We start from the raw sequence: 23,037 nt of genomic DNA, 5'->3' as shown, positions 1-23,037 counted from the left end.
CATTTTGCATGCTGCGTTTTGTCGCTGTGATGTGGGCTGAGATAAGTGGCACTCTGTTCTCTGTTAAAAAAAACAAAAAAAAACCCTCTGTAGCAGAACTTTCTGACCAAATTAAAATTCATCGCTCTTCACAAAGCTGCTTAGTTAGTCTAGACGGGGCATTTAATTAAGAGAGCTCACAGTCTCAGCACATGCCATTTAATGACGAGTGGAACACACAGTTGCATGGCTGTGTGTGTGTGTTCCCCACATACTCATACTACGACCCACGTTCTCATCCCCTGGATTGCAGCTAGAGGGGATTTCAGAGAGAGAGGGGAGAGAAGTGGAGAGGAGCTCTGAGACATTCCTGTCTCAGCAGGGAAGACATGTCTAAGACATCCAGACAGCAGCGTCAGCACAGTTCCCCTCTTCTGGCAAAACCTCGTATGCTCAATCTTCCTCCTTACTCGCTCCGTTTAATAGCCGAGCTTAAGGTCTCCCACTGCACTGAAGCAAGAAGAGTAAGTGTTCGTCTACTCAGGCTGCTGTGTGTCTGAGCACATGTGGACTCAAACCTATTCATATATCCTGGTATGTGGGGGTGGACCACCATTACAGGACTGCATACTGACTGAACGTAACTCACTAACACAGGTACTTTAGCACATGAGACATGTGTGCAGTGTGTTTGACGTCAGAGGAGGCTCTTAGCAGCAGGACGTCTAAGCCCTGATTACAGAGACGCCAGATGGAATGGTTTCTGATGGAGAAGAGTTCCAGGGAAATCGGTCTGTCTGGAAATCAGGTGGAGCTTGCAGAACTAGACAGTGTGTGTGTGTGTGTGTGTGTGTGTGTGTGTGTGTGTGTGTGTGTGTGTGTGCAAAGAGAATCCTGGAGATCTGGATTCTGTATATGTGGGGAAAGAGGCCAGCAACAAGTGTACCACCTGTCAACAATCTAGCCTGGACAACTGGTCTCTGAGTGTGTGTGTGTGTGTGTGTGTGTGTGTGTGTGTACGTGTGTGTGCTATTTGGATATTCTTGGCACATGAAGCAGAAATCATATACTTGGAGTAACCACACTACCCAAAGGCACTAGGAGCCAACACAGTCCATAAATATACACACTTCAAATGCATGCTTGTTTGTTGGACTGATCTTGCTGTGGAATGCCTGTCATCCTGGCAACACACACACACACACACACAGCATGAGGATCATTACTGGACTGACTACTGGACATACACACATCCATGTACGTACATATACACACACACACTCATGGCTCACCATGGTCCTCGCGGCGGAAGCGTTTGTACAGGGCGAACTTGGCTGGGTTGTCGGCCACGGTGAACTTGCGCAGCAGAGCCTCGATCACCTGCTGTACCGTGTTGGAGCTGCTGATGTGCAGAGTGTTTACAGAGCCGTGCGGTAAATAAAACGCCTCCGCTGCCTGCATCCCTGCTACTCCTCCCGTCACAGTGATGGGCCGCCGCAGCTCCAGCTGCACCTTTATGAAGCCTGTGTACAAGCCGTCAGGATTCTGGCACCAGAGAGAGAAAAAAAAAAAAAAAAAAAGGTTAAATGTAGCTTCTACATAATAAATACGACTAATAACAGGGAAAACATGCATTGTTAGAAAAACATGGCCAGGAACTTCTGTCGCAAGAATAGATACAGCAAACCGAAAAAACACACAGCGCTATTTCACTGCTGTATTTCGTTTGTTTACTACAGTAAAGCACCAGGTTGACAAAATCAGTACAGTATGATGTTTACTCAACTTCTTTTCTGAAATGTGTTAAATTAGAAAGAATTTCAGGTTCAATCCTGAGCTCAGGTTATGGTTTGTGCAGGGTTTCACATGTTCTGCTTAAGGTTCTCAGGCTACTCCGAAATTACACGTAGGTAAGAATGAGTGTGTAAATTGGTGTGCATGATGCCCTGCGACGGACCGGTGTCGCATTCAGGGTGTGTTCCTGCCTCACACCCAGTGCCTCACACCCAGTGCCTCACACCCAGTGCCTCACACCCAGTGCCTCACACCCAGTGTTCCTAGTCTCCTTATAGTCTCCTTATAGTCTCCTTATAGTCTCCTTATAGTCTCCTTATCCACCACGACCAGGATAAAGCGGTTACTACAGATGAATGAATATATAACTGTCCAGTTTAACAATTTTCCATTTTTTCTAAAAGTATGTAGTCTCCTCCTAATGTTAAAACAAACTGAAATTTGTTGTGAAATCGATTTTTTCGTGTCAGCATAAAGTGTCAAACTCTCCTTTAAAACTGTTGCTTGATGACTGATTTTCACTGCAACAGCTTTCAAGCAGATTTGGTTTAATGTCACCTCCAGCTTTGTATACGCATAAAATTCCTACTACCACCGAAACACTGTGATACTGACAGTAAGTGCAAGTTACACTGGAGTTTGTGTGTTTCAAACACAAAAGATGCACAAACCTGTACTCTCTGTATGTATAATACCATGAGTCAAAGAGCAACGATTTAATTTCCTCGTGTCCAGATGGACCTCAGGTTACAGGCAACACAATCTCTCTAAGTCTGTTAGCCCAAATGTTAGTGCCAAGGGGAAGACAAGAAGGGGGCAATTATAGGTCAGGAGGCAGGCCCAGTTCTCCACTCGCTTGTGTACTGTAAAATAAATACACCACAGGAACGCAGGAGTTGTGCTTAACTAGCCAAAACATAGGGGCCTGACACCATCACTTCCACTATTTGCCCCACCACCCACACACACACACACACACATGCACGCAAGTGACTTGTTATATGGAAGACGTGAAAACTTATGAAAGAAAGAAACAAAGCAGAGGAGCATTCTGTAAACTAGCACATTGTACTGCATGCTGTACTGTTCATAGCAGAAACTGCATTTAAAGCAGGATCTTCCTCTCTGTCTATGCAAAGCTTATTCTAAGGCAGGATATCCCATGATGAACAGCCATCATAACAGTACAGTAGTCATCTATACGTGAATCATCAAGCAGGTAGCCCAAACAAAAGCAGAGGCTCTGACATCACACTGGCCTTATCATTATTACACAAAGAGTCAAGGCTGAATGGAGAAACACAAGGTCGGCAGCATGAGTAACGTCTCTGTCAGAGGAGACAGAGACACTACAGTTGAGCTGTTATGTCAGGGGTGGACAAATCAGTAAAAATACCCTACTACTACACCTAATACGCCTACTACACCTTACTGACGTTCTCAAAACAAACGTCTTCATTTGTTGTGTATGCTGAAACGTAATGTGCTTCATGGCAATGTGACGCATATCATTGCTGTAATTATAGCGCATGTTCCATATCTCACCGCCTGCTGCAATACACACATCGGCCGAGGTGATCTGGTCGACGGCGGAAAGATTTTTACTGGGCGGACTGATTAGTGTGCATCCCCATGACAGATGATCTTTTCAGAATCAGAAACGCACAACTATGTGAAATATTGACAAAACTGAGCAAAATAACGTCCAGTGCAAAGCTGTCACATAATTGCATGCATAAACGTGTTAGCAGAAAATAAACAAGCTAGCCAGACTCGAATAGTATCTTTTACATGCCATGCAAGGACAGAAGACCAAATCTCCTAGCCAAACTGTTCGCCAACAGCTTGCAGACTTTTTGTAGAGAGTGAAAAAACGTCGTACATTGGAAACTTTGTTAGGAGAGGTTAACGCATTATTATATTACATTAGCTACTACAATTTAACCTTTTAAGTTTTAACTAAAACCTGGGCAGCAGGCTAATGAGTTTATGCGAGTAAACGGAAATATTATCCTCCCCATACACATACCCATAAAAAGTATGAAGACTTCCCGAGCACACAGTTTGCACAGAAATACAATCTCTCCTCCATTAGGGCTAATCTTAACCTGGCTTTGATTATATGCGCATCTAAAGAGAGGTCAGGAAAGGTATAGGATTGTTTGTTAAGTGGTTAATAATGGATAATGGGCAGTTGGTGGACAGAGTGGACAGGTGGAAGACAGCAATACGTGGGAGGAGAAACTCACCAGTGTCATTTTAAAGTGGTCTCGCGTGGCTGCGTTATACAATTCGATCTTGTGCCTGATCTCCTCATAACTGAGATGAGTCCGGAGATCTTTCTCCTTCTCAGCATCCTAAACAACAGAGAGAGAAAAAAAAACAGTCAACACCAAGAAAAAGCAGGCAAAATAAGCTTGAGAATAATGTGTCTGAGGATAAAACGTTACTTCCACAAACATCCACAAATTGTATATATCAGAAAAGTGTATTAGGACATAATTCAGTCATAATTTATCAAAATATCCATATTATATTGTCATATTACCAAGCCCTAGTTGCTTGGTTCTAGAGTGTAAGAACTGATGAAAATTCGCCCAACCCAGTGAAGAATCATTACAAAAATATTCAAACACCCTTGAAGGAAAAAGAATGTTGCAACATCTCATTGTCCAAATTCTGTTGTGTAACTTCAACAAAGACTGACTTGCTACAAAAAAAGTGAGTTCTGCACTAAACGATGCTCATGAGAAAGACGAAAAGTAAGAATAATATTTACACCCATGCATCGTAGGAAAGCACCTAATCCCAACATGCCATGTGTGCTTAAAACACTATACATTCCATAAGAGCCAATTACAGTCCTGAACTGTATACGCATAGATCATTGTACGCCTGTTGAATTGCAACATACTCTGTGAAACAGGCCACTACACTGGTCCTCAAGTCCTACTACTCAAACTAAACATTAGGCTGGAATATTGAGTAAAAGATCTTAAGCACGTTTGGACTGTCGCTCTATGGGCTGTTATTGTCAGCAGCTTCAAGTGCACTCTGGTCTTACATGGTCATAAGATTGCAGAGAGGAGCAGGTCTGCTTTCACGAGCTGGCTTGTTCAAAACAAAGCTTGAAAGCCTGCAGCACAGCTTAACACAGAAGGCACGGAGCCCCTTATAAGGTAAGGTTCTTCTCTCAGGCAATAATGCCAACACATCGACACACAAGGACCTTCACACTGTAGAATACTGTTTAAATACTGTACCAGCCTTAGAGCTGGGCTCTGTTTCAAATGCTACATACTTCCCTCTGCTGTGAGGGTCAAAAGTCCCTCCAAGTCCCAGCGGCAATAACAGAAGTTTTCGGAGGGTTTTTTTTTTTGTACACTGTAGCTGTATTACTGATATTGAGAGTGAGAAAAAGGTTATGCCCTTGTGGTCTAAGCACATATGCTGTGCTCAGCCATGAATACAAAGTTGTAAAAATAGTTTGGTTTGGAAATGTATGTGTAGTTAGCACTGGAATGCGCAGGCCTGGTGCACTCTCACTGTTTAGGGATGTGAAGCTTGGAACAGCTTCAGCTTGACCTCACTTGCTAACTGAGTGATTCATAGCTGGATTAGTCTAATGACAGGTGCTATTCTGGTGCACCCCAAAGGGGTCATGTGACCAAGTGTATTTTGGGCCCCAGGGACATGTGCCAAGACAGGAGGATATCCATCCCTATCACCTGTGCCTGGAGTCTAAAGTCTCAACAATGCACGTAACTGGATTTAAATCAAAGGTGTCTACATGTGACTTGATCGTAGGCATCATATTAGTCATCGTCTGGGTAATAGCCATGTTGATGTTCCTGACTGGAAAGCCTCCAAGGCCTAAATCAGTACATCAACTGAAGAGCTCTTCTCACACATGTAATTCAGCTTTAAAGTTTTTATCTCACCCACATTAACTTGGTTTCCATGCAAGCAATGGCAAACAAGAGTGAAAAGACACATTTATAACCCACAAGCTTTCATAATGAAGGGATTCCAATACCACACAAGCTCAGCAGGGCAATTAACTACACCACACACTTTCTGTTGAGATTAAAATGATAAGCAAAATGCCCCTTAAAGCCTTGTCAAGTTAAACACAAGATGGAAAGAGCTATGTAAACATACTCCACAAGCCTTTCAGTGGCTTTAAATGTATTGAATCTTTGTATATGCGAACTGTGGGATGCACCATTAATGTGTGCTGTGGAGAATCCCTCTAGCGACACAGAGAGCACCACTGTCTTGATGTGGTGGGCTTTGGGATGTGGGTCCCGTTGGCTCTCTTATGGTGGCTCATTGTTTGGGCTGGACTGGAAAACCCTGTTTGTGTAAACTGTCTGGCGTCACATTAACTCAGTCTAGCTCGATGTCAGACCTCCAAGATAGTGCAGGCATTTCTACAAAACATTATTTAATCTAACAAACAGTACTATGGTCACTCCCAGCCAGAAGTTCTCTGATTCTCTGGTTCTTTGTGGCACATGCATCTGTCTTTTATTTGATATAAGCTCATATGCCTGCTCTGAGACATTTTCACCAAATTGAGTTCTGACAAGCATAGTGAGCAGAACAAGTGTGAGGTCGTAGATGAAAAGGAAAGGGTTAAGTTGGACTGTACTGAACGGCCAAGCGTGACTAAGGCAAAACAAACACTCTGTCAGTGAGGTAATGGCACAAAAAAAGCAGCCCTGCCTCCCACATTGTGAGTTGCCGAATCCTCCCTCGCCTACATGCCGAAATCAGCGTAAAGAAGAAGGACTAGAAGATTACAGAAACAGTCGTTAGCAGTCCTCAAGGTCAATCTGTCAAGCATAAACTTAACTATAGACCTCCAACAAAGCTCATTACTTTAACGAGAAAAGCATTACTGCAGTCTGCTTCCAGCTATCACCAAAAAGAGGCCATGTGGCATCCATGCACTAATCAGTAAAGAAGGGATATATGCTGAGCCACTATGTGTTGACAGATAGTTGAGCTGTCTTGGTGACTAGCTGAATCTTAGAGTGTGTCATGCTGTTGGTCATGTATGTCCTTCCCATTGTAGTTACACCTCAGTGGAACAAGTTCAGTGGTCAGACAGGTTTGATGGGACACTCCTATCTGACAAAACTACTGATCTGATGTCATCTTTTCTACTAGCAAATACGTGCATCAGCAAAACCAAACGTTAGTGGTCAAAACAGGCAGAGTATAACCTACTATGTAGTTTTGGCTTAAGTGGGACATTTTTGGGAAGAACTACTCCTATTTTAAAGAGGACTGGAGAATATCTCATGGGCCTGCCAAGGGAACCAGGAGTGAACAAGGTGCTTTCATGTATTAAAAAAAAAAGTGGCTCTCTGTACACTCCTTCCTCTCCCTCTAACACAGGAAGTCCACAGTCACCACACCTTTCCGTCCAAGTACATTCTTTACATAATTACCTTTCTTCATAATCAACCAAGCCCTCAATACTTAAAAAGTGCATGTAAAGCAGTCAGTTTCCTCCGATCCAGGCTGTGGTAGCTCCAAAAGTGGCAGTTGGCTGTGCCAGCGAGGAAGAGCCACTTCTTTTAGTTGCTACTCATTGTTGCTTAGCTGGGAATGGAAGGGCGGTGAGTGTAGATGTTGCTCAGTTTTGCTCAAGTGCTCTATATAGTTTTGGCTTTCCCTGGCTTGATCAGACAACTTCTAATGATTTTGATAGTTAGTTGATGACTCACATGATGCAGATTCCCCCAAAGCTGGGACGGAGAAGCACTGACTAACATTCTTCCAGAGGACCATGTTTTCAGTGTGTAAAGTGTTAAAAAAAAAAAAAAAAAATGCTTCTGAAATCACATCAGGCTAAACAGACGATACCTGAACACTTTACCTAAGATCTTCGAGCTATTAGTTTGTTGGGTAGGTAATGGGAAATTCCCCAAACTTACTCCTTCAACCTTCTTTTGTAATTCCCCTAACATTGCCTAGTGCAGTTCTGTTTTTCGGTCTGATGGTTATACTGTGATCAGCTACAGGGAACCCTGAGGACATTTCCCACTGAAAGGACTGATGTCTGAACATATGCCTGGATTTTGTTGCTGTGTACTGTAAGTGAGGATCTTCAGACATCCGCTATTCTGCAACCTTTACCCTTTAACATTTCTTGTATACCATTCTTTAAGCTAACATCTCATAATTCTGCTTAGCGAAGGATACTCCCAACAACAGGCTCGGCATTCTGGATCATATAAAAAGTTATACAAGCCAGGACTCCCTGTACCCTGTACAGTCCTGGGTGTGTAAGATAAGCAAGCCATTGCAAGAGAACAATTCAAATGTCTGAGCTCCTCAGAACTGAAAGACTTAACAGACCAACAACAATATACACTTCCTCTTTATGGCATTTAAGTCACATACTGGAAACCTGGACCTATCAAGCACCTTGCAGACATTTCCTTTGTACACGTGGTCTCTGTTCAAGGTACTTTTATCAGGGGAAATTAAGTTTTTGAAAAACTGCATTCATAGATCATACTTATGAGGCTATCATGTGTGACACTGGCAACACAACACTCAGTACGGCCTTAAGGCACTGACAGAGTAATAGAAAAGACTTCAAAAAGATATATAAAATGGAAACATTAGCTGAAGCTGATGAAAAGAGAGGGTGCTTTCAGCTTGATGCATCAGGAAGAAACTCATTTCTCCAGTGGGAGATTAAACTAGACTGGAACGAGACTGCAACTTTTGCCAAATGATCTCTCTTTGTGAGAGCAAAGCTGAATCCAATCCTTCCTCTGATATAACATCATGATATAAAAATCAAATAACAAACTATTTGAGACACACCCAACAGGGTTAAACATTAACACGTCCCTAAATAACTACATGATACACAGAAGCTCACAACATATTTTTTACACATCTGTGTACATCAAGGTTAAGCCTGCTGTTTTCACTTGAATTACTCCAAAATTTAAACAGAATGGGTTTACGTGAAAATTGTTTCCACGCAGCACCATAAGTGACAGTTAAAGAACGACAGAATTTCTGGAATAAAGCATTTGAAGAGATGACAGCACATGGTATGGAATTGTTGAAGGTTAAACAATGCTAATGCTGCTAGATAGCCTGTATGTCTGTTCAGTGAATAAAGGGTTAACATTAAACTAAAAGGTCCTTCGTAAAAAGCTGGGCTGATGTCAGAGCTGAACGCTGACTCCAGTCAAGCTCAACCGCAGCGTGGGATTAACAACAGTGTAATTCATGTATCATTAACAGGATGTCCTCTCTGCAAACCATTAGCCGTGGAAATGATTAACCATGTAGTGAAGCCGTTTATGCTCATAGTGGACTGGGGAGAGTCAGCACCATTAATATCCACCCCGTAAAACACTATTAAAACAAAAGTGATTTAAAAAAACAGTACTAAAAACACTTTACTGATAGACACAATGATAAGACGTTTCCTAAGATCGTGCCAGATGACGACATCTGGAGGAGATATAGCTGACGAGATATGAAGAAAGAGAGAGAGAGAGCTTTGTTTGGGTGGATATTTAAGCTACCTGGCTACTCACATCTACAGCGATGCAAAGCTATGAGATCATTCTCTGAGGTTGAATGAACAAGCCTGCTATCAGACACACACCAGGTGTTGCAACAGAATCCACACACTCCTAAAGGGCAGATATCTCATTTCAAGGCCATGTCCACCAACCTGTCTACACTTTTCTTGCATGGCCATCTGGGAACACAGAAGCGAGAGTAAATGGAAACTTCAAAAACGGAACGTGTTCTCAATACCTGAAGGCAACCACATTTATATATTCAGGGTTTTGTTATCTTCAGTGGATACTGGGAGAAGTGGCGAATGTGCATCAGATTACAGGACCTGAACAAAGCTCTGTGTATGCAATTCAGGGATCCAAATCTTATTTTGAGCTTTAAAAAAAAAAAGGAAGTGATAAGACTTAACAAAACTGGAGGCAAAGCATGTTGGCGCCACATATCCAACCCTCACAGTGACACACCATCAAAGAGACGTTTAAACATTTGGGTAATGAGGGAGCACTAGTTATGAATAGTTCCATTTCTACGGCAATACTGAAAAGTCATGAGGTCATGAGGTCACATGACACAAATATTGGTTGTGGTAAGGGTCAGCTATGGAGAATTTTTGATGGGTTTTACTTTTTCCGGTTGAAAACATGCTACAGCAGTGATCTAAAAAGGCTACATCATTAATTCTCACATAAAGACTGCACAACCTCTTTGTATCTGTACTGCTAATTACACTAACAATAGCAAGCGACAACACGGCAAATGACTGTTCATTTTCTATGCACATGCACAACAAGGAGCTGCTATTTCAGCAACAGCGACAAACGCAAGTGCAACAAACGACGTTTAAATTGAGTTTTTGCTCAATTCTCTGCAAATTAGATATGATGCAGTAAAGTGACAAACTCAAATAATGGGCTCATATGATACCTCGGACCAACCGTGGTCCAATGTTGCTTTAGTTCCCCAATCGCAACTTTAGTTCCTACCTGCAGTTAGTTCTCATTTACTACCTGGACAAAAACATATAGCAGTACTTTAATTTTATACTGTGTTTGTGCTGCTGGTGAGTGAACAGTTAGCTTGTTTTGCTAATCTGCCAACAAATCTAGTACAAAGCCTAGGAGCTAAAATGATTAGTACATTATTTTTATTTTTAGGGCTAGATAGTTTTATCTAACACGTCTACTGCTTGTTTTACATCTAAACTAAAAAAAAAAATGCTGGACAGTACACGCCCACAAGTGACAACAGCAGAGCTCGCTACACACTTATATGCAATAAACCACAAGTACACACTTGTGAATGTTCATGATGTATAGGTTGTGTTTGTGATCATTTTGCATGCGGAAACTTCATCTGGTCTCACTTCTGCAGCTATCTTCTCTCGTCTCCATCGGCAACTTCAAAGGCCTGCTGGGACACGGACGGCAGGCTACACTTCACCCATGGAGGTTCCACCTGATGGCGGTAATTACATCCCTGCCTCTAAAAACTGTGTCCAGATGCTACACAAGGCTCTGCAGCTCAGTACACTTGATTGAGGCCTGGGACAGTGCATGTCCACACAGCTTAAACATCAGACCTGATGAGCATTAAAAACTTCTCAGACTCTTGACTACATGATCACATGGTTTTAAAACAGATGATAATCTTGATCACATGATCACATAGTTTTAAAATGGATGATCTCTGGTGCTAAATAGTTTTGAGGCATAAGATGTCAACAGAGATATGAATTTTGTTAGCGCACTGTTGATACACGGATGTAATTTTACACACATGCACACACCTGGCCTATCATCACATGGCTCATCTGCTCCATGACGCACGAGGCTGTTCGGAAAGCTAATCATGTTAACCTGCAGTCTGCTCTTGAGCACGGAGTGACAGGTTAGAATCAACATCACAGCCAAACTCGAGTATGATACAATCTAAAATTACTTAAGAGCAAAGGGTTGGTTATTTTATATGTTATACATTTATACATTTCTGTTTCTGAAATGTACTGCAGAAATTACAGAAAACTTTCTTCGAGATCATGTTAAGCTAGGCTGCTGAACTGAGAATTAGATTTTCCAAAAAAAAAAAAACCAAAAACAACAAAAACAGGTAAGGGGAAGTACTTTCTACTCTGTCACAGAACTGTAAAACAGAACTAATAAAAGAGGATGTAGATTTACACGGCATGGACACCACACCACCATCCGAGTTTAGTGAGCTCCACCCAGAGACCATTGTAAATGTAAACAGAAGGGCACTTCAGAGGTTCTGCTTTAAACATCACGCTTTACATGGCTGGCAGTTCCCTCTGTCCCTGTCTCCGAGTTACGTTATATTACAACATTACAGCCAAAGTAGGGAACACACAAATTAAACCAAATATTTAACAAGCTCCGCTATAATCCTGTAGCTGCTCTTATTAAGGTTGCTCTTAAAAATAACTCAAATGTGAACTTTTTAATTAAGTTTTCAAAGAGTGAAGAGTCCCGCTGTAGTCTTCGCACAAATTTAACAAGGGTGTGTTACATAAAGCTACATCTTCACATCTGAGCCATCTTTCCAGCTTGGTCTGACTGACATTTCCATGTTTCCAAAAATCTTTCCAAAAGAAAATGTATTTGAGTCAGTGGCAGGAAGCAAATCCCAAAAATACTCCTGTTTGTGTCTAGCGGTGTGGAATGTGGTAAAAATATCACGACGATACTTTTCACGATACACAATATACTGTAGGTTTGCTAACCCCTGGTACAAAAATATACTTTAACACCCAATCAGCTACTTGTTACAGTGAGGAACAATGGAGTCGGCGTTAAAAAAACAATAAGAGTACAGATGCTACCAGTGACATCTCACAAAAGTGTAGTTTTGTGATAATAAATATAACAGTGTGTCATATCTCCATGCTTCACCCTTAACATGCTTTTACTTGTCACACTACAAAACAATCCTAATAAAATCTTGGCCGAGTTCTATGACAGACTGTGTGATAACGTTCTCCATGTCAGATTATATGACAAAGATTAACGAAAATTACTACGTTCTGCTTACATCCACCAGCATGGTCTGGGCTTATGCAGGAAATGGGGTCGCATTAACAGAAACATTGCTCAAAGTGAGCTTGAGGTAATAAGGATATTTTCCTGCCCATTAGCATGTTCTGTTTATGTTTCCCCATTGCCACTACTGTATCTGGTGCTATCCGCCTTTGCCATCCTTCTCTGGTGGCTGTTATGTAATAGCTATTATTATCTGAGAGTTTAATGAAATTCCTGACACTGCCAGAACGTTGGCTTCCTGACACTGCCTTTGGTCGCTAGGGCACCAAGTGAGCATGCCTCATTATGCGTTCTAAGACTTCCAATCTCAGATCATGACCAAGGAATTATTTTACAATCCGATGCCAGCGTTAATCAAAATAAATGAAGCTTTACTGTCTCCTCAAAGTACATGCGAAGTCTGAAAGGATCCTCAACTGATTTGATTTGCATCATTGTCTACTGCGTCTGAAATATTTTGTGGGTAACATTATAAGCCATTAGGCTTAGAGCAGGCCTGCAGAAGCAAATGTGTTTTGGCTGCCGCACCACTGGAGTAGAGTACAGGATAAACCTGGAAAACATTCCGGATCTGCTACACAATGGATCAGAAACGCTTACACGGGAGCGGCTCTGAAGCCAGGAGTCAAAGTTTCGTGTTTGTCCAAAGCTTCGTGCAGAAGTGCTATTGTGTGCACTGATCGGTTGACCTCACGATGGCTGAAGGACAGTGATGTAATGCATAAAGCAGCGGGAGTTTCCTTGTGACTGCTTGTACATGCTCACAAACAGAGATAGGAGTAGATAAGGGCAAAGTCTGCAAACGAGAGAGTCCACCCCCAATGGCGAATCTAAACGCAGAGGAGAGATTTGAGCAGATCATAATAAGATTACAGCTGCTGTGCACAGCTGTTCGAGCAGACAACTGTATTTCATCCAGCCCACTCTGAACAGCTACTGATTCAATTTCAGTACACGTGAGTGTGGTGAGTATGGCCACAGCATGAAGTGTGAGGTTTTGTTTAGTAGAGTTGGGTCCAGGAGTCTGGACTTGTATGTTTTAAGATGTATTGTGCTTCTAGTTGCTAAAAATTTGACCAGAATGAATGAAAACCCTAATTCATAATATTATACAGTGCAAAAAAAGACATCTTAGCAAGTGAAGATATTTTGAATATATCTATATCAAATATATCTAGTATTTCCTATTATAAGATTCCCATAAACCAAATATAAGATTATTAATCCTATTACTAGACATTTTTACTCATTTCAAGCTTGAAATAGTCCTGTTCTATTGGCAGATAAATTTATTTCTAGAAAGAAGCAAAATTATCTGCCAACAGAACAAGATTATTTCAAGCTTGAAATGAGTAAAAAAAATGTCTCGGAATAGGATTAATAATCTTATATTTGGTTTATTGTAATCTTATAACAGGAAATACTAGATACATTTGACTATATTCAGGATATTTTCACTTGCTGTCAGTTTTTGCAATGTAGAGGAGATCCTGGTTCTCTCATGCTTGTCCCACACTATCTACCAACAACAAATCCCACTGGGAAACCAGGAAGTGCATGTTCTGTGTGTGGTGTGTGCAACACAATTAACATTCCTTCTCTAACTATAAAAATAAAATCTGCCACAGGAAGACTGTGAGTGCTGACTCGGCATCACCGGCTCTCACAGGCAAAGTGGAAAGCAGCTGCAGCTGTTGAATTTGGAGAGCTCTGATAATAAAAACAAAAGAAAACACGACCTTTGTGGCACTAATCACACAAATACATTCACATCATGGCTTTATTTAAATCTCACACTACAATCAAATGGATCTCCGTAAATACAATAGCTTTCTACTAGAGCTGGGCAATACGACGCTATGCTTTAATATCAATATTGTGATATCTGACACAACAATACGCCTTTCTGAAAGTATCGTGTGTATCGTTCATGTAAGGAATAAAACATGACAGGGCATGTGATTACAGGAAAAATAATCAACAACAGGGTGGTGTGATGCAGCCTGACGTGAAGCGGAGTTACTTTTCCATCCCATAATAACACATCCCAAAGTGCGTTATTTCTCTTATACCACAGCAATTATACAGACACATATTTATCATCTGTTTATAGTTACACTTAACGTTGTGGAATATCTGATACAAGTTAGTTCCTGTTATCACTTATGTTATAGCAGCTGCAGGCTACGTCCACATTAATCCAGAGAGATTTTCATTTTAATCTGCTCTCTGTCTACACTGGCGTTTTCAAACGTTTTCCAAAAATTGCTCGTCTGCACTAAAACGTCTGAAAACGCTTACATCCCTATACTGCGTATGCATAAAAACGTAAGCCGCTTTGGCCTGCGTTATTTCCTCGACATTGCCGCATCAATTCAAAGAGACAGAAAGTAAATAAACGCCTGACTGAAATGACACAGGCCAAAGAGACGGGAAGTAAATAAACGTTTATTTACTTCCCGTCTCTTTGAATTGAAGCGGCAATGTCGATGAAGAGCACAGAGTTTTTTTAAATGGACAGACGAAGAGGTGAAGTCATTGCTGCAGGCAACCCAAGACTATAAAGCTGAAAAAAATGCAATCAGAAGGTTGTACAAAATGACATTAATCTTTAACAATGCTATCAAACTATATATAGCAGGCACAACAACTGCAGTACAACATCGTCCACCATCTTGATTGTTTCAAGCTGAATGGGTCACATGACTGTGTCACATGACTAAAAATACATCATTGTTTTTGAGTATCTCCATTTTCTCAGTGCAAACCTCAACACAAAAACGGCGTTTTCAAATTTATCCACTTGAGAGAGTGTTTTCGAAAAGCTCAGTGTGGACGGAAGGCCAAAACATAGAGAAAAAGATGCGTTGTCAGATTTATCCGGATTAATGTGGACATAGACGTAGCCTCATCGGCATCTCTTTTTTTCACTCTTGACCTTAATAAGACAAAAAACTGCAGCCTGTTGTATTTCCAAGAAAACAGAAAGTGCACAGTTCTCTGTTCTGAAGAGTTTCATGCATCAGGAAACGTACAGGAACAGCTTTACCTCTGACTGCCCCTGGAGAAACTTTAAATAACGTGACCGTAATCAACAATTACACGCTTTTAAATTTGTTCAGGTGGAGAGTCCCTATGTAAGTTGTTACTATAGAAACAATATTTACAACAAGCATGTAAATATAAACCTGCGATATAAAACTCATCAACCAGTGATATGAAATTAATCAACACCTTCTGACCAAAAAGAATCAAGAATTTAACAGTAATAAACAGCTGATTGGATGTTTAAAACTATGCTGAAGTATTTCTGTCATGTCACCCACTCTTACTTCAGAAACCTTTTAGACTGTTTTGAAGTTTGAAGTAACAGCTCTGCAATTACTCCTCACTCCTGCTGTTTTAAACACTCAACTCCGCAGCTGTTTGCCAGGTCATCACTTCTTCAGTCTTCCGGTTAATTCAACACTACCGAGGTGACAAAACAGATTAAGCACAGAGCACACCTTTCAGACGTAAATACAGACTCATAAATACAGACACATCACCCACAAAACACCTAATTGCCAGTTCTAAACAAAGGTAAACAAGATTAAAGTAAGGGGAAACAAACACAATTTTCACACAGACTATAAATAAAGAAAGCTATTAAGATATTAACTTCTGTGGAAATATGTGTTAATTTGAGTGGTGAAGAAATTGTGGTTTCGGGGGCAGGATGAAGACAGAATGAAGCAACAGGAAGTGAGCTGTGGTAACTGAGATGTAGGAGCTGACCATCCACAGTCTGTCAGACAGGACACACCAAATACACCCGCTCCTTTCCATAGCTGTTCTCAAACACAGTGAAAAACACCGTGAGAAGAAGAGAAAGATTATAATATGGATCTGAATAGAGAGCTAGAGCTCTGGATGAGAACTTCTCTCCACTCCGTGACATTTCTCACACAAGACAAGTGTGTGGGGGAGATTATGCATGGCTGCTAGGCTACAACATTCTCACACACACACACACACACACACACACACACACACACACGGCTGTGCAAAAAGGCCGTGTGGAGGGCATATTCAAATTGCACAAGGACGCACTCTACGAAGTCTTACTAGAAACAAGGACACAGCTTGAATCTGTCTGATGAATGCAGTACAGTTGCTGATGAGGAAATACTTTCTGAACTATGTAAATCCAGCACTCTGGCACAAAACAGCATTGATGAAAAGAAACGAATGTACTTTATCATAAAATCCACGACGTGCAACGAAAATGTAGGTTAAAGAGCCATAAAAAAAATTACATTTGCCTGAACTACTTAACTGCTTTCAAAAGCACTCGAGAGCACTTTCACACCACACGGTGTGGTGCAGCATGACACGGTTAGTAATTCAAATTTTTAAAAAAAATTTCAAAACTTTTTACAAAAAAGTCCCTTGCTGTAATGTGGGTTTCCCATCGCAGTAGTACATCTGAAAATAGGAGTTCCCTGGAGGTTGTAACTTTGTGACTAGTGATGGATACCAACAGTATCACAAATATCGCAATTTTTTTTTAGACAAAATTATAAACAGACGTGGCTTATTTTCATTTTTAAAAAAATGTGATGAGGTTGATTGTCTAACAAGACAAACCCCTGAACAGTAACACAAAAGGTGTGTCCTAATGGTGGCATGGGGCCCAAACAAAGCCAAGGGTGCCAATATTTTAATCACAGCAAAAATAATGAGAAGTTGGAGTGCAGAATTTGACATTAATATACAACCAAAACACAATGAGTCATTTTCTGTGGCTGAAACACAAATCACATTGTATTGAGAACAATGCACTATATAACAATACACTCCACTGACTCCACGTAACTTCTACCGATCTGTTATTTTCTATTTTCAGTGTAGTAAGTGAATAATAAGTGTTCTCGGATTCTGCTCAGTACAACAATTCTACGCAAGGACACAATCAGGCCGATTCTGTGACAACTGTTTTTGACCAATCAACATTCTGCACTATTTCTAGCTCCACCCATATGCCTCTGTTCAATACACCTGGTACCTGGGCAAGAGGCGTAACCGAAGACAATTACCTCCCAAATAACAGCATATCCGAAGTGTTTCATTCCTCTTAGTTTATTAATGAACGACGTGTTGTGTTTTTAACTGTTTATAGTTACATGAAATGTTCATAAGACAAGTTAGTTCGTGTTATCACTTACTTAACAGCAGCTATAGACAGTCATTCCATCACCAGTCTCTCTTTCCTTCTCTCTTTTGAAGTTAATAGCACAAAAAAAATGTAGCTTGTCATGTTACCAAGAAACTGGAAAGCGCAAACTCTGGAAGACTTCAAAGATTTATAGACTACTTATAAACTCATAAATGTTAAATAAACGTCTCATCACAGAATGCTTCACTGTATCAACGATTTTAATACTTTATTATTAGTCTTAGATCATGCGGCATGTCCGCTGTACAAGCCTCTTGAGTGAGTAATTTCTTTAGAATGTAGAGATGGCAAGATACTACTATTTCTGGTACTGAAACCTTGAGTATCAGCTGATACCGCAACCCATCCGATAAAATTGAGATTGTGATGGTGTCTGTAATAGAAACAATAACGTATCAGACAAAGCGCTTTGATATATACCTGTGATGTGACTCACAGCTAGCACTGCTGTCAAACCTGCTACAATAGAAAATGAATCAACACCTTCTGACCAATCAGATTAGAGAATTCAACAGCACTGTGTGATGATATCAGGTAAAGCTATTCAAAGCTGCATTAGGTCATACAGGAAGTGTCCATCTTGCATTGTTTAGATTCATTCGGATGTTAATGTCCTGTAATGGTGACCTGTTTTACTTGTTTTGTTTGGTAATCCGATCACGTTCGGATTGGCTTCTGCCTTAGTCATTAGAGTCTTTAGCTAAAAGCATCTGCTAAATGAAGAAATGTAACTTCGTAACCTTATTCCTCGTTAGCCGTTTTCACTGCATTATGTGTATCACTTAAATCCTTACAAATCCCTTGAAATTTATTATTAACTTTGTTTATTGATAAGTTTATATCTGTTTCAAACATGTGAAACTTTTTCTTATGGCCTAATTGTGCTTAATGATAACTGCATATGTGTTTTTATTTCTTAATTTGTGTAGATCAACACCCACTTGTCGCTTTTGTACTAAAAGATCTTTGGATTCTCCCATTGCAATGAACAGCAAAAAAGATTTTCTATGTGTGCAACCTCATATTTATACCCCAGAGAAATAAGACATGGTTAAAGGCAACAACAGAGGACTGGAGAGCAACCAGAAAAATAATCGGTTTTTCGAGAAAGACAATTAGTTCGCATTAATTAAAATATTTCTTAAGGGTGTGAGGAAACCGCTTCACGTCGGCCTGCGTCACATCGCCCTGTTCTTGATTATTTAACAATAACACGCCTCATCGTGTTTTATTCCTCTTACACAACAGCGATTTTCAAAGTAAAGAAAGGCAAGTAATGCTTTTTATCTGCTTAGAGTAACATTTCATAGTGTGGAACTTCAGCAAAACAAGCTCCTGTTATCACTCACATTATCACTTACAGTCTCTCTTTATTCTCTCTCAAAAAAAATGCAGCTTGTCATGTTATCAAGAAAGCTCAAAGCCCTCCATCTTGCTAATTAAACATCTACAGACTTCACCATATCAACAATCACATGTTTATGTGGCACGTCATCCAAAGTCCCTGAGAATCATCTGAAACGATAACGTATTAAAATGAGCACAAACCGGGGACAAGCACTAGCTGCTGTTATAGAAAATCAATCAACACCTTCTGACCAATCAGATTCAAGAATTCAACAGCACTGTGGGATAAATCATTTTAAACCTTTGATTAACAGATTTTATAATAGTTATTAATCCATAAAGTGGGTGTCATTAACTGACTGTTTAATCTGACGTATCGGCCCACCACAGCGTTTAACTACATTTAAATACGTTTCAGTATCGAGGTACAGAGTTACAGCGGTATATCGTTACATTTCCGTATCGCGGTACAGAGTTACAGCGGTATATCGTTACGTTTCAGTATCGAGGTACAGAGTTACAGAGGTATACCGTTACATTTCAGTATCGCGGTACAGAGTTACAGAGGTATACAGTTACGTTTCAGTATCGAGGTACAGAGTTACAGCGGTATACAGTTACGTTTCAGTATCGAGGTACAGAGTTACAGCGGTATACAGTTACGTTTCAGTATCGCGGTACAGAGTTACAGCGGTATACAGTTACGTTTCAGTATCGAGGTACAGAGTTACAGCGGTATACCGTTACGTTTCAGTATCGCGGTACAGAGTTACAGCGGTATACCGTTACATTTCAGTATCGCGGTACAGAGTTACAGCTGTATACCGTTACGTTTCAGTATCGCGGTACAGAGTTACAGCGGTATACCGTTACGTTTCAGTATCGCGGTACAGAGTTACAGCGGTATACCGTTACGTTTCAGTATCGCGGTACAGAGTTACAGCGGTATATCGTTACGTTTCAGTATCGCGGTACAGAGTTACAGCGGTATACCGTTACGTTTCAGTATCGCGGTACAGAGTTACAGCGGTATATCGTTACGTTTCAGTATCGCGGTACAGAGTTACAGCGGTATACCGTTACGTTTCAGTATCGCGGTACAGAGTTATAGCGGTATACCGTTACGTTTCAGTATCGCGGTACAGAGTTACAGCGGTATACCGTTACGTTTCAGTATCGCGGTACAGAGTTACAGCGGTATACCGTTACGTTTCAGTATCGCGGTACAGAGTTACAGCGGTATACCGTTACGTTTCAGTATCGCGGTACAGAGTTACAGCGGTATACCGTTACGTTTCAGTATCGCGGTACAGAGTTACAGCGGTATACCGTTACATTTCAGTATCGCGGTACAGAGCTAGAGCGGTATACCTTTACGTTTCAGTATCGCGGTACAGAGTTACAGCGGTATACCGTTACGTTTCAGTATCGCGGTACAGAGTTATAGCGGTATATCGTTACGTTTCAGTATCGCGGTACAGAGTTACAGCGGGATACCGTTACGTTTCAGTATCGCGGTACAGAGTTACAGCGGGATACCGTTACGTTTCAGTATCGCGGTACAGAGTTACAGCGGTATATCGTTACGTTTCAGTATCGAGGTACAGAGTTACCGTTACGTTTCAGTATCGCGGTACAGAGTTACAGCGGTATACCGTTACGTTTCAGTATCGCGGTACAGAGTTACAGCGGTATACCGTTACGTTTCAGTATCGCGGTACAGAGTTACAGCGGTATACCGTTACGTTTCAGTATCGCGGTACAGAGTTACAGCGGTATACCGTTACGTTTCAGTATCGCGGTACAGAGTTACAGCGGTATACCGTTACATTTCAGTATCGCGGTACAGAGCTAGAGCGGTATACCTTTACGTTTCAGTATCGCGGTACAGAGTTACAGCGGTATACCGTTACGTTTCAGTATCGCGGTACAGAGTTACAGCGGTATACCGTTACGTTTCAGTATCGCGGTACAGAGTTATAGCGGTATATCGTTACGTTTCAGTATCGCGGTACAGAGTTACAGCGGGATACCGTTACGTTTCAGTATCGCGGTACAGAGTTACAGCGGGATACCGTTACGTTTCAGTATCGCGGTACAGAGTTACAGCGGTATATCGTTACGTTTCAGTATCGAGGTACAGAGTTACCGTTACTTTTCAGTATCGCGGTACAGAGTTACAGCGGTATACCGTTACGTTTCAGTATCGCGGTACAGAGTTACAGCGGTATACCGTTACGTTTCAGTATCGCGGTACAGAGTTAGAGCGGTATACCGTTACGTTTCAGTATCGCGGTACAGAGTTACAGCGGTATACCGTTACGTTTCAGTATCGCGGTACAGAGTTACAGCGGTATACCGTTACGTTTCAGTATCGCGGTACAGAGTTAGAGCGGTATATCGTTACATTTCCGTATCGCGGTACAGAGTTACAGCGGTATACCGTTACGTTTCAGTATCGCGGTACAGAGTTACAGCGGTATACCGTTACATTTCCGTATCGCGGTACAGAGTTACAGCGGTATATCGTTACGTTTCAGTATCGCGGTACAGAGTTACAGCGGTATACCGTCACATTTCCGTATCGCGGTTCAGAGTTACAGCGGTATACCGTTACGTTTCAGTATCGCGGTACAGAGTTACAGCGGTATACCGTTACGTTTCAGTATCGCGGTACAGAGTTACAGCGGTATACCGTTACATTTCCGTATCGCGGTACAGAGTTACAGCGGTATATCGTTACGTTTCAGTATCGCGGTACAGAGTTACAGCGGTATACCGTCACATTTCCGTATCGCGGTTCAGAGTTACAGCGGTATACCGTTACGTTTCAGTATCGCGGTACAGAGTTACAGCGGTATACCGTTACGTTTCAGTATCGCGGTACAGAGTTACAGCGGTATACCGTTACGTTTCAGTATCGCGGTACAGAGTTACAGCGGTATACCGTTACGTTTCAGTATCGCGGTACAGAGTTACAGCGGTATACCGTTACGTTTCAGTATCGCGGTACAGAGTTACAGCGGTATACCGTTACATTTCAGTATCGCGGTACAGAGCTAGAGCGGTATACCTTTACGTTTCAGTATCGCGGTACAGAGTTACAGCGGTATACCGTTACGTTTCAGTATCGCGGTACAGAGTTACAGCGGTATACCGTTACGTTTCAGTATCGCGGTACAGAGTTATAGCGGTATATCGTTACGTTTCAGTATCGCGGTACAGAGTTACAGCGGGATACCGTTACGTTTCAGTATCGCGGTACAGAGTTACAGCGGGATACCGTTACGTTTCAGTATCGCGGTACAGAGTTACAGCGGTATATCGTTACGTTTCAGTATCGAGGTACAGAGTTACCGTTACTTTTCAGTATCGCGGTACAGAGTTACAGCGGTATACCGTTACGTTTCAGTATCGCGGTACAGAGTTACAGCGGTATACCGTTACGTTTCAGTATCGCGGTACAGAGTTAGAGCGGTATACCGTTACGTTTCAGTATCGCGGTACAGAGTTACAGCGGTATACCGTTACGTTTCAGTATCGCGGTACAGAGTTACAGCGGTATACCGTTACGTTTCAGTATCGCGGTACAGAGTTACAGCGGTATACCGTTACGTTTCCGTATCGCGGTACAGAGTTACAGCGGTATACCGTTACGTTTCCGTATCGCGGTACAGAGTTACAGCGGTATACCGTTACGTTTCAGTATCGCGGTACAGAGTTACAGCGGTATACCGTTACGTTTCCGTATCGCGGTACAGAGTTACAGCGGTATATCGTTACGTTTCAGTATCGCGGTACAGAGTTACAGCGGTATACCGTCACATTTCCGTATCGCGGTTCAGAGTTACAGCGGTATACCGTTACGTTTCAGTATCGCGGTACAGAGTTACAGCGGTATACCGTTACGTTTCCGTATCGCGGTTCAGAGTTACAGCGGTATACCGTTACGTTTCAGTATCGCGGTTCAGAGTTACAGCGGTATACCGTTACGTTTCAGTATCGCGGTTCAGAGTTACAGCGGTATACCGTTACGTTTCAGTATCGCGGTACAGAGTTACAGCGGTATACCGTTAC

At 41.6% G+C, this 23,037-nt stretch overlaps 1 protein-coding gene across 2 annotated transcripts in view; it reads right to left on the bottom strand.

Moving 5' to 3' along the window:
* The window catches only part of rassf3 (Ras association domain family member 3), a 57,456-nt gene that overhangs the window by 5,043 nt on the left and 29,376 nt on the right, over window positions 1-23,037 (bottom strand). For both annotated transcript variants that reach the window (XM_026923037.3, XM_026923038.3), the window contains exons 3-4: window positions 4,023-4,130; window positions 1,272-1,524 (exon numbers count right to left, since the gene is read on the bottom strand). In XM_026923037.3, coding sequence (XP_026778838.1) covers window positions 1,272-1,524; window positions 4,023-4,130 — 361 coding nt within the window. The remainder of the gene's footprint in view (window positions 1-1,271; window positions 1,525-4,022; window positions 4,131-23,037) is intronic.

Source organism: Pangasianodon hypophthalmus, chromosome 18, assembly GCF_027358585.1.
Source record: "Pangasianodon hypophthalmus isolate fPanHyp1 chromosome 18, fPanHyp1.pri, whole genome shotgun sequence".
In the NCBI taxonomy this organism is placed as follows: domain Eukaryota; kingdom Metazoa; phylum Chordata; class Actinopteri; order Siluriformes; family Pangasiidae; genus Pangasianodon; species Pangasianodon hypophthalmus.
Note: the sequence above shows the minus strand (reverse complement) of the source record. Positions and strands in the feature narration are given on the sequence as shown.